We start from the raw sequence: 12,791 nt of genomic DNA, 5'->3' as shown, positions 1-12,791 counted from the left end.
ACAGACGCCTTTTTACTAGACTCCTCTCGCTCTGTGTACTCGCTCGCGCGCGCGGGTTATATCAGTTTTGGGGAGGGGGGTTAATTATCACGGGATTCAGCACTCCAAGTTTATTTGAGCCACACAAACGTAACGCAAGTGGTGGAAATGTAGCTATCCCATCCAATTCCGACGCCGACCGACGTGGATAATAGGGCCAGTCTGCTCTGCTCGGTCGTATGCATAGGCACCGTACTACTTGTATGTATCCATTGCCTGCAGCTGGGGCCCGGGTTGTTGAGAACCTCCAGCATATAATGGGTTCTGTTCTGCCTTCTTGCATGGTGCGCACGGGGCTGGCGGTGTAGCAGGGTAGCGGGGTCGGCCCGATTGAATTGGTTGTGTAAGGAAGCACTGTAATATCCAGTGCAGTGCAGATGGGGACTGTTGAAACCTCTGAGATTCTGATTAAGAATAATTTTGTGGTCTGCCGATTTATCAACACCACGCTAAGCCGAATTGGGTCTGCTTCGAGACAAGTACTCTACATACATGTATATCAGCTCTTGATATTGTTAATCGAGGAGTTGGTCTTAATATACATGTATGTGTCTTATATGCAGCTCACAAACTCTCCTGAAGGTATACACATGTGATCTGCAACCCGGTCAAATGTCAGCCTTTCCCCGTCAGCTCTCGGAGTAGTTCTTTGTCAATCCCGCACTAGGCTTCATTCTGAGCAGTAGAAACGCTTCGTTCGTGGTTATACCGGAGCTTAAGAAGCTTATCCTATTTAGATGGCTAGATAGATGTCACGAAAAGCGCCAGCTGAAATACCACTGAAACAAATAAATAAAAGAGCAAGTAAAAGAGTAGATGAGTAGATGGATAAAGGTTCCCAGCTAGTTATAAGCCTACATGATACACGCCAAACTAATTAAATTACCACCCCACCTGCAGCCCCGTACAACGAGAGAAAGCGCTCTCACAAAAAAGAAGAGAAGGAAAAAGCACAGAAAAAGAAGACCCATCTAAATGAGCCCCTCATGGTAATACTCATTCCCCCAACTATCCGTCCTCCACCCACCCACACACGCCTCCTGCCCCATCTGCTCAATCTCAGCCCTCACCTGTGCCGCCGCCAACATCTCCCTCGCCGCCGCCTCCGCCTCCACCTCCGCCTGCCTCCTCTTCAACTCCTTCATGGCCGGCGTCTCGCCCGCCTCCCTCTCCCTCTCGGCACGCTCCCGCTCCTCCCGCTCCCTCTCCAGCCGCTCAAACATAACCCTCGACCGCTCCACCAACACCCCACTAATGCGATCCCCCCTCGCCCTCGCCCCCGCATCCTCCCTCTCCGGAAAACACGCCCTCGGAATCGGCCCTGCGCCAACCCCCATCGCCCCGCCCGCCCCCGCCAGCAGCGTATTAAACCCCATCCACGCGTTCTCGGGCGCCTCCAATATCTCATCCAGCAGCATCCTGCGGAAGCCCTCCAGCAGCAGCAGCGGCATCCCGTTGACCACGGCCGACCCCGCGCGCGTGTCGACAACAAACGGATACGCATACTCCTGGAAGACGAACGCAATCTGCGCGTCGCTGGGGTCGAGCGTGGCGCCGTAGTGCGCCATGAGCGTGTGGAAGAGGGAGGGGAAGTTTGTTGACCCCGAGCGCCCCATGGCGGTGTAGAATGTTGCGAGCTGCTCGGGGGTGAGCGTGCGTGTGGGGGCGGGGGTGGAGAAGTGTGTGAATGCTGCGTCGGCGAGGCGGAGGAGGTGGGGTGTTGGGGTTAGCTGCGGGGTTGTGAGGGGTCCCCAGGGGTGAGGGGATGTGGCGGGGGAGTGCGGGGAGGAGGTTGATGAGAGCTGGCGCGGGGGGAGCGGGGGTGGCTGCTGCTGCTGCGGGGAGCGGAAGGGGACGGGGGGTGGCGGGGGCGGCGGGGGCGGGGGCGGCGGGGGGATGGTGAGGGTTGTGAGAGCGGCGGTGGGCGGCGGGGAGGTCGTCGGGACGTAGATGACGTGGAAGGCGTGGGCGCCTTCGTGGGGGGCTGTGAAGCGCGCGGAGAGATGGCAGGCCTGGCAGGTGTCGTAGTCGGTGCAGACGAGGCAGTGGAAGCGCGCGCTGACGGGGAAGATGCGCTTGTGGCAGCTGTTGCAGATGTAGTGGATCGCCATCGTCTCTCGCTCTCAGTCAGATGGATCAGATCTAGCTCTAGATGGATGGGGAGAGGTCTGCAGTGCGATGGGCAGTCGTTGTGTAACATGCACCGCGTGTCAGTGCTAGTAGCTGTCCCTTCCCTGCAACATGCACCCTATAACACTACCCCCATACACCTACACCCGCCATTATAACCAGAAAACTACCCAGACGAGTGATCAAACTCAGACGCCCCCGCTCACTGCTACTTTCTATCGCCACTGTACATGAAGGTAGAGATGGCATCGCTGGATATATGACTACTTTCTATCTACCCACTGCCCCCGTACACAGCAGAGACAGACACAGACACAGCACAACACAACACAACACAACACAACACAGACACTTCCCAATTCCCAATTCCCCCCCCACAGGCCCCGCGTCCCAATGCGGCCACGTCGGGTGTTGCGGCTGGATAGAGCCTCTTTACCCGCAGTCTCAAAGCAGCCCACACACCTATACTGCCGCACCTCATCTCAACATCACCACAACTATCACCAAGAAACAAATACTGCCGTCCACAAATGGCACTCACCCTCCCACCCACGACCATCTTCTGCGCCGCCCGCCTCCCGCTCCCGCCTCTCCTCCCCACGCTCCAAAAGGCCGTCTCCCTCCTCCTCCTCACCGCCAGCGAAGCAGCACTCTCATCACCACCCCCACCACCACCAACAGACTTCACCACGCTCGCCCCCCTCTCCACCCTCCCCATCACCATAACCCTCCACACCCCCCCACCCCCACCACCACAATATCAACAACAATAACCATCCACCGCCTCCTCACCTCCCAAAACTCCAACCTCATCCTCCTCGCCACCCTCCCCTCCCCCTTCGCCCCCACACCCCTCATCGCAAAACTCCGCCTCACCACCGCCGCCCCCACCCTCGCCGCCCACGCCCACGAGCTCTCCATACTCCGCCTCCTCACCCCGCACCCCCTCTTCCCATCCCTCGTCGCCCACGGCACAGCAGGCACACAACACGTGCCACTGCTACTAATGGAGTATCTCCCGCACCCCAGCCTCGCAGAGCTCCTCTGGGACCCTAACAGCGCGCTGTGGCGCGGCGAGTGGGGCGTGGGCGATAAGCGTGCGCTGCAGCGGGACGGGGTGTTATGGGGTGGGGTTGTGGCGGTGGTGGAGGCGTTGCGGGGGAGGGGGCTGCGGCAGGGTGATTTGAGGGGTGCGAATGTGGTGTATGATGTGGGCGGGGGGAGGGTGTGGGGGGTGGATTTGGAGGGGGTTGTGAGGGTGGAGGTGGAGAGGGGGGAGAGTGTGGATGTGCGGGTGGTTGTGGAGGAGTTTTGGAGGTTTGAGCTTTGTGCGCCGGGGGGGAGGGTTTGGTAGTGGTTGGAGTTGGAGTTGCGGTGCTGGGAGTGATGGGGGGGGTGGCAGCTGGATAGATATGGGCTATGGAGCTGTGGTTCTGGGGTTCTCGTAGTAATCGGTTTCGTCCATCGTGTGAGCTCTCGGTGACTGTTGTTGTTTTAAGTGATTGCAATACGGCTGGGGGTTCCGAATCTGAACCTGGAGTCGAGGCACTCCATTGAGGTTGCTGAGAGGGTGGAGAACTTTGAACTATCAGTTGTCGCATCAATCGCATAGGTAAGCTGTAAGCCCTCGAAAGCCAATTAGGGTAAACCAAACATCTACCACTCCAACCCGGCCTGTCGTCAGTAGTAGTAGCAGCAAACCATTACAAAAAGACCAGCCGATGCACACACAAACAGTTGTCAGTAAAGTACTTGCGACTAGCATTTTTAAACACCTGTCTCTCTACATTGCTATTATCTTCAAAACAAAACCCCGACGATCCTCGCCACCACCCGGAACTTGCCGCGCACTCTTTTTTTTCTTCTCCCACCTTCTTATCGATAAGCAGGGCCCGGGCGCTTTTAAGACTGACAGCCAGCGCGACCGGGGGAGGAGGCGGCGGAACATTCTTTTTCCGTGCGCGTAAAGTGCGTGCCGCCGTGACGGGCTGGTGTTTAGTAACGCTCAGATCTGTAAACTGGATATGGGTAAAGAAGACCCCTGGCGACGTCATCGGTCGCGTACCTATCTGTATCTGCCCATCTGTCTCTGTCTCTTCTGTTAGACAGCAGGACAATACTATAGGATAATCACTTACGCCAGCCGGAACAACACACGGAACAGTAAAGAGCGAGAAGCCAGATATTTCAGATCACTGAACAATTCGTACTGCGTGCATGGAAGACGATGTGCCGTCTCTTGGTGTTTGCGCTGGTAATGATGGGAGGTAGCAAAGACCGATAGATGGGAAACTCGTTTCGAGGCGGGGTTTGGTAGTTGGTTTTAGTAGGCAGTGGAGTGTCTGTATGTATGCTTCTCCCCCAGCACGGAAGGAATGCCGTGCAGGGGGTGACAGTTCAGAAGACGATCCATATCGATACTCCTCCTCCATGCTGTACTCTCTGCCAGTGTTTCGAGAAGCCAGCGGGAGACTCCCCCGACACAGCTACCGATCCCCTCATCCGGTGCATATCCTGAGTATCCTGAGTATCCACGGGCCCATGATGCAGCTCATTCGCTCGCTTGCATCTCCAGCGCCGGGGAAGAGACACCCCTGCCGAATCCGGGGGTTGAACTGCGGGGAGAAGGAGCCTCACCTCACCACCACCTCTTTCTTCAAGGGTAATGGAGAAGCCGCGGGTAAATGTTTAACCGCACACACACATCCTCTCACTTTCCCTCACTCACACTCGCAGTCTCGCTGCCGATGGCTGGTGCCGGGGTTTCCGGGTGCAGCGCTGCATTATTACACATTACACATTCTCTGAATGGATGGATGGATGCAAGACACGCAGATGGATGGGGGGATTAGTGTGCAGTGGCGATGGATGATGGTGTCTCTGTCCATCTCCAAGTCTACAAGCTATTCCATCAAGCCCCACCATTACTAGATTGCACTGCTCTTTGATAGATATATATTGACCCCCCCGCCCTCCCCCCGACCGACATGCTCTCACCATCACTCCGCTTCTCCTCCACCAGACACATATACACCCTCCCCCTCCACCACTGCACTACGAGATCCTCTGTTTCTGTTCCCCTCTTTGCCAGAAGCTATCTCCACTACCAGGCAGCAGTCACCACCACTACTACTAACATACCCCATAGATATAGATACTACTCCTCTACACCCGCTACAATGCCCGCAAAAGTCCAGCTCGACATCATCGTCGTCGGCGCCGGCCTCGGTGGTCTCGCCGCCGCAATCGCCCTCCGCCGCGGCGGCCACAACGTCACCATCCTCGAGCAAGCCGTTGCCCTCGGCGAGGTACCTCAACTCCCCCTCTCCACATAACCCTAACCCATACCACCCATCAATTCACTATACTAACATATCTCGAATCTTCACAGGTCGGCGCAGGCATCCAGATCCCGCCAAACTCGTCCAGGATCCTGATGAAGTGGGGCCTAAAGGAGAAGATGGAGAACCACGCGGTGATCCCAAAGGCGCTGATGCTGCGCGGCTACAAGGACGGCAAGATCCTGTCGACGCAGAACCTGGTGCCGTACACGCAGGACGTGTACAAGGGGCCCTACTGGCACGTGCACAGGGCCGACTTCCACAACACCATGGTGCAGGCGGCGCGCGACCTGGGGGTGAAGAGTGAGTTGCCCGAGATGTATTGATACAGAACATTGGGCCTAACATGGGGTGGCAGTCCAACTCAACTCCTGCGTCACCTCAATCGACTTCTCCGCGCCCTCTGTGACGCTCAAGACCGGCGCCACCGTCGCCGCAGACCTCATCATCGGCGCCGACGGGCTCAAGTCGCGCTGCCGCGAAGAGATGATGGGGCGCGCCGACCCCCCGCACCTCACGGGCGACCTGGCCTACCGCATCATCGTCAAAGCCGACGAGATGCGCAAGGACCCGGACCTGCGCGAGCTCACCGAGGACCCCGCCATCAACTTCTGGATGGGCCCCGACGCGCACGCCGCCTGCTACCTCCTCAAGGGCGGCGGGCTCTACAACATTGTGCTCCTGTGCCCGGACAACATGCCCGCCGATGTCCACATCATGACCACCGGGCCGGAGGAGGTGCGCGACTTCTTCAAGACGTGGGACCCGCGGCTGGGGAAGCTGCTCAACATGGTGCACGAGGTGTCTAAATGGCGGCTGCAGAACTCGCGCGAGATGGAGACGTGGCTACACCCGGAGGGGAAGTTTGTGCTCCTTGGCGACGCGTGCCATGCTACGCTGCCGTACTTGGCGCAGGGGGCGGCGATGGCCGTGGAGGATGGCGCGGTGCTGGGCGGGCTGCTGGAGAGGCTTGAGGACCGCGCGCAGCTGAAGGGGTTGCTGGCGGCGTATGAGAGTCTGAGGAAGAAGAGGACCACGAGGATCGTGCTGGAGAGTACGCACCAGAGGGATGTGTTCCATCTCCCCGATGGCCCCGTGCAGGAGGCGAGGGACGCGGAGCTGCTGAGGGATGAGTTGAAGCCCGGGTTCCCGAATAAGTGGAGGGATCCGGAGTTTCAGAAGTTCTTGTTTGGGTATGATGCGTTTGCGGAGGTGGAGACGGCGTGGGCGAGATTTAAGAGTGAGGGGAGTGTTAACAGTATGTTGTAGAAGGAAGGACTTGTAATGGGTTGATGGCTTTTTTTCTTTCTCTTTATGGTTCTGTTTTTTTGAGGTGTTGGGTCTTTTCTTTTGTGTTTGTGTCTTTGTTTATAGTCTGAAAAGGATATCATGTGGGCGTTTCTAGTAATATCTTTCTCAATGGTGAAAATGTGAATGTGGTCATTGGGGTTGTCCTCACTTGAGAGAACTAGATCGTCTGAACGCCGGGTTGGACAAGATCACCCCACTCAGCCCTAGCCCTGCCACCAAACACCGCTTTAGGCAGACTCGCAATAAGAGGAACCATGTGCAGATCATATATTCCTTTCTATAGAGTACACGATATATATATTACCCCGGGCGAACGAGAACGATGTCATCCACACAGTACCGGTTCATACGCTGCTCATGCCCTCCTCTTACGGCCAGTATTCCCGATACTGCTTTTCGAGAGAATCACGACAAACAAGACGCCTGGTAGGTATCTAGTCTCGCCTGGGTTGGGGGCCGAGTGAGTGGTTGTGAGCCAAGGCCCCCACATTGTACGTACATTCAATATTACGGTACATACCCTGTTCCTTGCAATTGATATTTGTGCTTGATTGGTTGCTGTTGGGGAGGAGCTCAGAAGACACCTCTTCTTCTAGAGAACACTTCTCGCTGTTCCAGAGACACCGTTCTCTAGGAAAGCACATAACACGTACCTACACGCCGCATGTCACCGAGGAGTTGAGCGCAAGACATGAACATCACAACTCGCGCTATCTATCCTAAGTTTCAAGAAGTGGAGACTGATTGAATTGTTACAGTTTAATCATACAATATCACTCGCCTCACACGATTCATGTAAAGAACTTACACCTTGTTTTTACTCTCGTAAGAACCGCCGAAATTTTACAATCATGGGTGTTCTCTATTGGTACTGTTAGCAAGGGACGAATACTCGAGAGTCCTCAGCCACCCTAAACTCTAGTGTGGGTGATTTACCTCTACTACTCCTCATCTTCGTCATCTTCCAGCTCATCTTCCTCATCCCACTCGTACTCCACATACTCCTCATCCTCCTCCCCATACTCCCTATCCTCCCCATCCTCCCCATCCTCCCCATCCTCCCCATCCTCATTCTCAGAGTCCAACTCAGAGAGATCACGCGGCAGCACACCGCCCCCCCACAACGCCGCCTTGACCAACAACTCCATCCCCCCCTGCATCCTCATAACCATCACAACACACCTCGTCAACCCCGCATCAAGCGAGGTCGCCCCACGAAACGGCCCATCCCCCACCATCAGGGCACTAAACCCCGCTCGATGCCGCATACACACCGCCAGCTCCCCGCGCGGCGCAAACTCCCTCCTACACGGCCCCAGCCACAACATCAGCCCCTCCTGCACGGCGCACCTCCGCCGGAGCAGCCGCATCCACTCGACGAGGCCGTGGTAGACGGCGAGCTCGGTGGCGTGCTTGTAGTACTGCATCAGCACGGAGAGGAGGAAGAGCGTCTGTCTGGCTGTGCTGGGGTAGTCGTGGCCCTCGTAGAAGATGCTGAGGAGAACGCCCACGAGGGACTTGATGACGGCCTCTAGGACGTATTTGTCGCGCAGCGTGTCGAGGATGAGGGGTGACCAGTGGGGGTCGAAGCGGGCGAAATCGCAGCTGGGATCGAGAGGTGGGACGCGCGGGGTGATTATGAATCGTAGTTCCAGAAGGGACGTGACTCGGTCGTGTCCGCGCCGGGATTCGATGCACCGGGCGAGGTAGAACATGTAGGAGCGGCTGGCTACTCTCTGGCGGACAATGACTGCTACCCTATTTGTTCACCGCCAGTGTTAGCTGAAGCTCAATTGATGTGATTTTATGAGAGATAGGTTATGATTAAGGTGTCGGCTCACAGGTCTCGAATGACAGGATCAGAGCTTCGCGCAAACACTGTCAATACCTCGACGCTGACAGCGGTGCCCAGGCGGCGGCTTAATATTCGCCTGGCTTCTGGTGAGTACATGGTGGATTTCAGGGCGACCAAAGTGTTGCCGCTCGCCACATATACAGTCTCATCCCGTGGAGCTTTCCTAGCTGCAGCACGAGTGCGACGGGCTTTGAGAGTCTGGAATTGGCACTGTGCTGTATAGGCTACACAGGAAGCAAGGATGCCTGGATTTGTTTAGTAAGATTCTGGAGGAGGACATCAGGAAGGGTAACTTGGAAACACACCAATTGCAAACCAGAGGCATCTGTCAGGATTCAGGAAGTTGGCTATCTGGGATCCGGAAGTTGAGGATGGCATTGTGGGCTACTTTGATTCTACGGAGGAGGGATTGATTGGGTGACGGAGAGAAAGATAGAGCAGCAGCATATTACGCATATTTATAGATGGGGGGGGGGGGGGGGGAGGCTCCACAGAATCACAATCCATATAGACGGGAGAGATCACACAGAATTTTAGAGAATAGCACTAGCCCCGCTTAGAGTCGTAAGGACGCTGTTGTGCGCGCCTTTTAGGATGGTTAAGAAGAACGGTTTTGAACGAACAAGTCGAGCTGATGGAGGATATACGTGCTCTAATTGTCGACTACGATGATATAGAGCAGATAAACAAGAAAATTCACCTCCTAATCCCGTATGAATTGAATCTACACCTGTGGTGAATGGCAGCGTCTTGTACTGTCCATATGTTATTGTTGGTGATATTACCCCTAACCCTGGTGCGAGCCATAATCCATGAGCCTACAGGATTTGCAGAGTAGCACGATCCCTTAACCCTAACCTCGGGGGCGCGTAAGCCATCCAAATCACATTTACGTGTATTATCGCTATCGGTGGCTGATAAACAAAGAATTGACATGTACGTACATGTAGTCCAAGGGTCGTGCCAAAGAGACAATCACTGTCGTCTTCAAGTAACCTCCGCTCCAGTAATGAATCGATCATCTCTATCTGCCCTTTTTTATACAATTCTCTGATAATAAGACCAAGGAATGGGCCGGCTTTTTATCGGAAGTGGTCAACTAGTACCACCCATACCTCTTTTATTACTTCTGAGATAAGTCGCAAAAACTCCCCCACACAAAGAAGCTAATATATCACAGCCGTATATTGCATGGTCCTCAATTATTCACATCTTTACGATCAAACAGTATGTATGTCCGAAGCTATGTCGCTCTCTACTAGAACGTATAATTTCTGATCAAGGACTCTTAAAGACACCCAGCCGCAGCTTTACCACACATTAATAAGAAAAGAGTCCACGTCCGCCGTATTATTCACATTAACACTCTCCAAGCCCTCAAACGTCAAGCTCTGCACACGATCCGGAAATTTGAACCCATGAATGACTGAAATATTCACCGTCGGCGAATTCCACGGATCCTGGGGATGTGTTGGGTTGAAAGCCACCCGCACTGGCTTCTGGTTTCCGACCTTCAACTTCCCATATGCAGTTACGTTCTGGTCGTTCTTATACCTGATCAGGATACTAGTAAGACCCTTCTTTACGCTCTTGGTGATGCCCTCGATTGTCAGTTTTCCATTCTCCGGGCCGCCAAGATCCACGACGCCGCTGCCTTTCTGGTAGAAGCCATCTGCTTGAACTGCAGTCGCGCCATTCTCGAGTTCTGCTGTCTCGGCTTCGTAAACCTTGTGGCTTGGGAACGATAGGTCGCCTGTGCGTGGGTCGATGGACCAGGAATCGTACCAGGTGAGGTTAAGGGTCCTGGTTTCGGTATTGAGCTCGAGTGGGAGCCAGATGTATGTGGAGGCGCCTAGGCCAGCGCGGTTTCCGGGTGACCAGCGGTCTCCCATGTAGACAAATGTCTTTCCAACACGTTGAACGTAGGAGCTTTGTGACTGATACGTCTTGGAGCCTGTGGCTGTGTCAGTTATGATCTCTATCGTGAATAGTCATTAGCTGAACTTACCGGCTGGGGTAAAAAGAGTCAAATCTGGATCACAGGTCAGTCAACTACTACTTCAATAAAGGATTCATGAGAGCGGCGCATACTTGACCAAGGGCCAGCTATATTCTCGGCAGTAGAATAATAATTGTCATTTGCAGCCCAACCTTAGATTACGCTTCTGTTAGTTATCTCCGATACTCTTTTTGTCGAGTTCAAAGCGCATACCCGTCAATTGTGATCCCAGAACATAGTAGACACCGTTATCATCCTTCATAATTGCCGGACTTTCGATGTGCTCATTGAAGTTATAAACCTCCGAATCGATCGTCAAAAAGTCATCCGACAACTTAAAGATAACCAACCCCGTGGGGCGATCCTAAATCCAATCAACATCACAAACTTCTTCTGGATATGGACTATATTTACTCACTTCTCCAAATAGATAACCTGTCCCGTCGTCATCCACCCACGCTGTCAGATCTCTCGACACGTATTTGTCCAGCGGTCTGTAGCTAGCCACATATGTGTAATCTCCACATACCGAATCTGACCAAGCTACGCCCGCTCTCGCGTACCCGTACCCCGGCTTGTCCACATGCATCCACATCACATACTTGTTTGTCTTTTCGTTATAGATGACCTTTGGTCGCTCAATGATACCCTCTGGAGATAGGTCCGAATTGCCCTCGGCTGTGGCCTTCAAAATGTCATTCACAAACTCCCACTGCACAAGGTCCTTGGACTTGTAGCAGGCAACTGTTTGGAAGAGGTTGTCACCGGGTTTTGCGGTCTTGTTCTCGCCAACGATGTAGAACGTGTCGTCGATCTTTATGATCCCACCGCCGTGCGCTTGAAGGTGATTCCCAGTGTTGGGGACTGTCCAAGTTGCACCTGGTACGATCTCCAGGCCGTCGGCGAGCACAAAGCTCACGAGAGAGACAAAGAGTAATACAAGAAAAGAAGTCTTCATCGCGTGCGAAAAGGTTGATCAATAATTGCACGATGTGTAGCTCTGCATGAAAGGCCTGTCTATTTTGCCATTATCTGCAGTTTCTGGATGTTTATATTACCGGATCAGAGAACTCCGGAGGGGCCCGAGAGATACAAAGACACCCTATATGCTCTCTAGCTCTAAGAGGATTTGCCGTTTTCTGTTTAAATTAATATGGTCAAAAATTTTGTTCTAGATCTTTGAATAAGGCCGCTGATAATCCCGGCTGCGCCGCGCTGGGCAGGTATCGCGCCCGGCGCTTCGACCGGGGATATCTTAGCAGAACTCAGCACATAACCACATGTGAATTTCAACCCCTAGTTTAGGTGCCAATACTAATTTGAAAATCATATATGCTCCAAATATGAGCGCCACTAGATTGCAAGTGTGATACGCCCAGATACGAGTGCCGCCAAAGTGAAGTAATGTGATTTGCCCGTATTCACAATATATCACTCGGTTGCTTATGTAAGGCGAATACATAACCGGGTTTATCTTTCGATGCAGCTCCAAGCTTTTTCTGCCCCCAAATCGTGACTGGCATTTACGAAGAAACTAATCACTAGTATAACGTTTAGACTCCTCCTTTTTAACTCGCGGTAAACCCAAAATTTCCCTCGTCTCCCATTCATTACATCAATCGCCTCTTAATCATAATCTTTTTGGAATAGTTAACAGTTGTATTTTACAGAAAAGGTCCAAAATGACTAGACGTGCTCTACAATAACACATGAATGCAAGATGACACAGTTCGGTATAATCCAAAACGAATACATCAATTAGTATACGTATTGGCTGAGCAATGATAATATCGAAGGGTCGGGTTCAAGTTCGATCTTCATCTTGGCACACTGCCAAGCTAGCTCAAGTATCACCTCGGGCACAGCATCCACTATGGGCGGGTGGTCTAGTAGATAGACTGCTCGTCGACACCGAGAGTACCCAGGATACAACCAACCACACATAAGGTCCTGGGTTCAAACCAGGGGTGGGGGTAGCAGCCGCAAATGTCTTAATAAGTCGCTGCAGTACCTTTTGTAGTTTTGTACCTTTTGTAGTTTTATAGAACGCTTTGTTCTCCTTTTTTACGTCTTGTAGTGACAGCGAACTGTGTCTTTTTGCATCGTGTGTCATTTC

General features: G+C 53.5%; 6 protein-coding genes across 6 annotated transcripts; 2 read left to right on the top strand and 4 right to left on the bottom strand.

Moving 5' to 3' along the window:
• Positions 1-1,010: 1,010 nt before the first annotated feature.
• LAJ45_05433 (uncharacterized protein) lies at positions 1,011-2,150 on the bottom strand (the record flags this gene model as incomplete). The annotated part of the gene is made up of 1 exon (XM_046115004.1): positions 1,011-2,150. The coding sequence occupies one exon, from the start codon at positions 2,148-2,150 to the stop codon at positions 1,011-1,013; it is 1,140 nt and encodes a 379-aa protein (XP_045972041.1).
• A 130-nt stretch (positions 2,151-2,280) lies between these two features.
• LAJ45_05432 (uncharacterized protein) lies at positions 2,281-3,523 on the top strand (the record flags this gene model as incomplete). Its single annotated transcript, XM_046115003.1, has 2 exons — positions 2,281-2,395; positions 2,550-3,523. 2 exons carry the CDS (start codon positions 2,281-2,283, stop codon positions 3,521-3,523), a joined length of 1,089 nt encoding a protein of 362 aa, XP_045972040.1.
• Positions 3,524-3,663: 140 nt separating this feature from the next.
• Positions 3,664-4,963, bottom strand: LAJ45_05431 (uncharacterized protein; the record flags this gene model as incomplete). The annotated part of the gene is made up of 4 exons (XM_046115002.1): positions 4,165-4,180; positions 4,235-4,258; positions 4,308-4,420; positions 4,898-4,963. 4 exons carry the CDS (start codon positions 4,961-4,963, stop codon positions 4,165-4,167), a joined length of 219 nt encoding a protein of 72 aa, XP_045972039.1.
• A 385-nt stretch (positions 4,964-5,348) lies between these two features.
• Positions 5,349-6,779, top strand: LAJ45_05430 (uncharacterized protein; the record flags this gene model as incomplete). The annotated part of the gene is made up of 3 exons (XM_046115001.1): positions 5,349-5,477; positions 5,561-5,813; positions 5,869-6,779. 3 exons carry the CDS (start codon positions 5,349-5,351, stop codon positions 6,777-6,779), a joined length of 1,293 nt encoding a protein of 430 aa, XP_045972038.1.
• Positions 6,780-7,762: 983 nt separating this feature from the next.
• LAJ45_05429 (uncharacterized protein) lies at positions 7,763-9,054 on the bottom strand (the record flags this gene model as incomplete). Its single annotated transcript, XM_046115000.1, has 3 exons — positions 7,763-8,579; positions 8,663-8,921; positions 8,982-9,054. The coding sequence occupies 3 exons, from the start codon at positions 9,052-9,054 to the stop codon at positions 7,763-7,765; spliced, it is 1,149 nt and encodes a 382-aa protein (XP_045972037.1).
• A 932-nt stretch (positions 9,055-9,986) lies between these two features.
• On the bottom strand, positions 9,987-11,633 carry LAJ45_05428 (uncharacterized protein; the record flags this gene model as incomplete). The annotated part of the gene is made up of 5 exons (XM_046114999.1): positions 9,987-10,630; positions 10,685-10,708; positions 10,768-10,827; positions 10,889-11,039; positions 11,094-11,633. 5 exons carry the CDS (start codon positions 11,631-11,633, stop codon positions 9,987-9,989), a joined length of 1,419 nt encoding a protein of 472 aa, XP_045972036.1.
• Positions 11,634-12,791: the final 1,158 nt, after the last annotated feature.

Source organism: Morchella importuna (assembly GCF_003444635.1).
Source record: "Morchella importuna strain M04M26 chromosome Unknown Morimp01GS014, whole genome shotgun sequence".
Classification (NCBI taxonomy): Eukaryota; Fungi; Ascomycota; class Pezizomycetes; order Pezizales; family Morchellaceae; genus Morchella; species Morchella importuna.
This window is presented reverse-complemented; position numbering and strand designations above follow the sequence as displayed.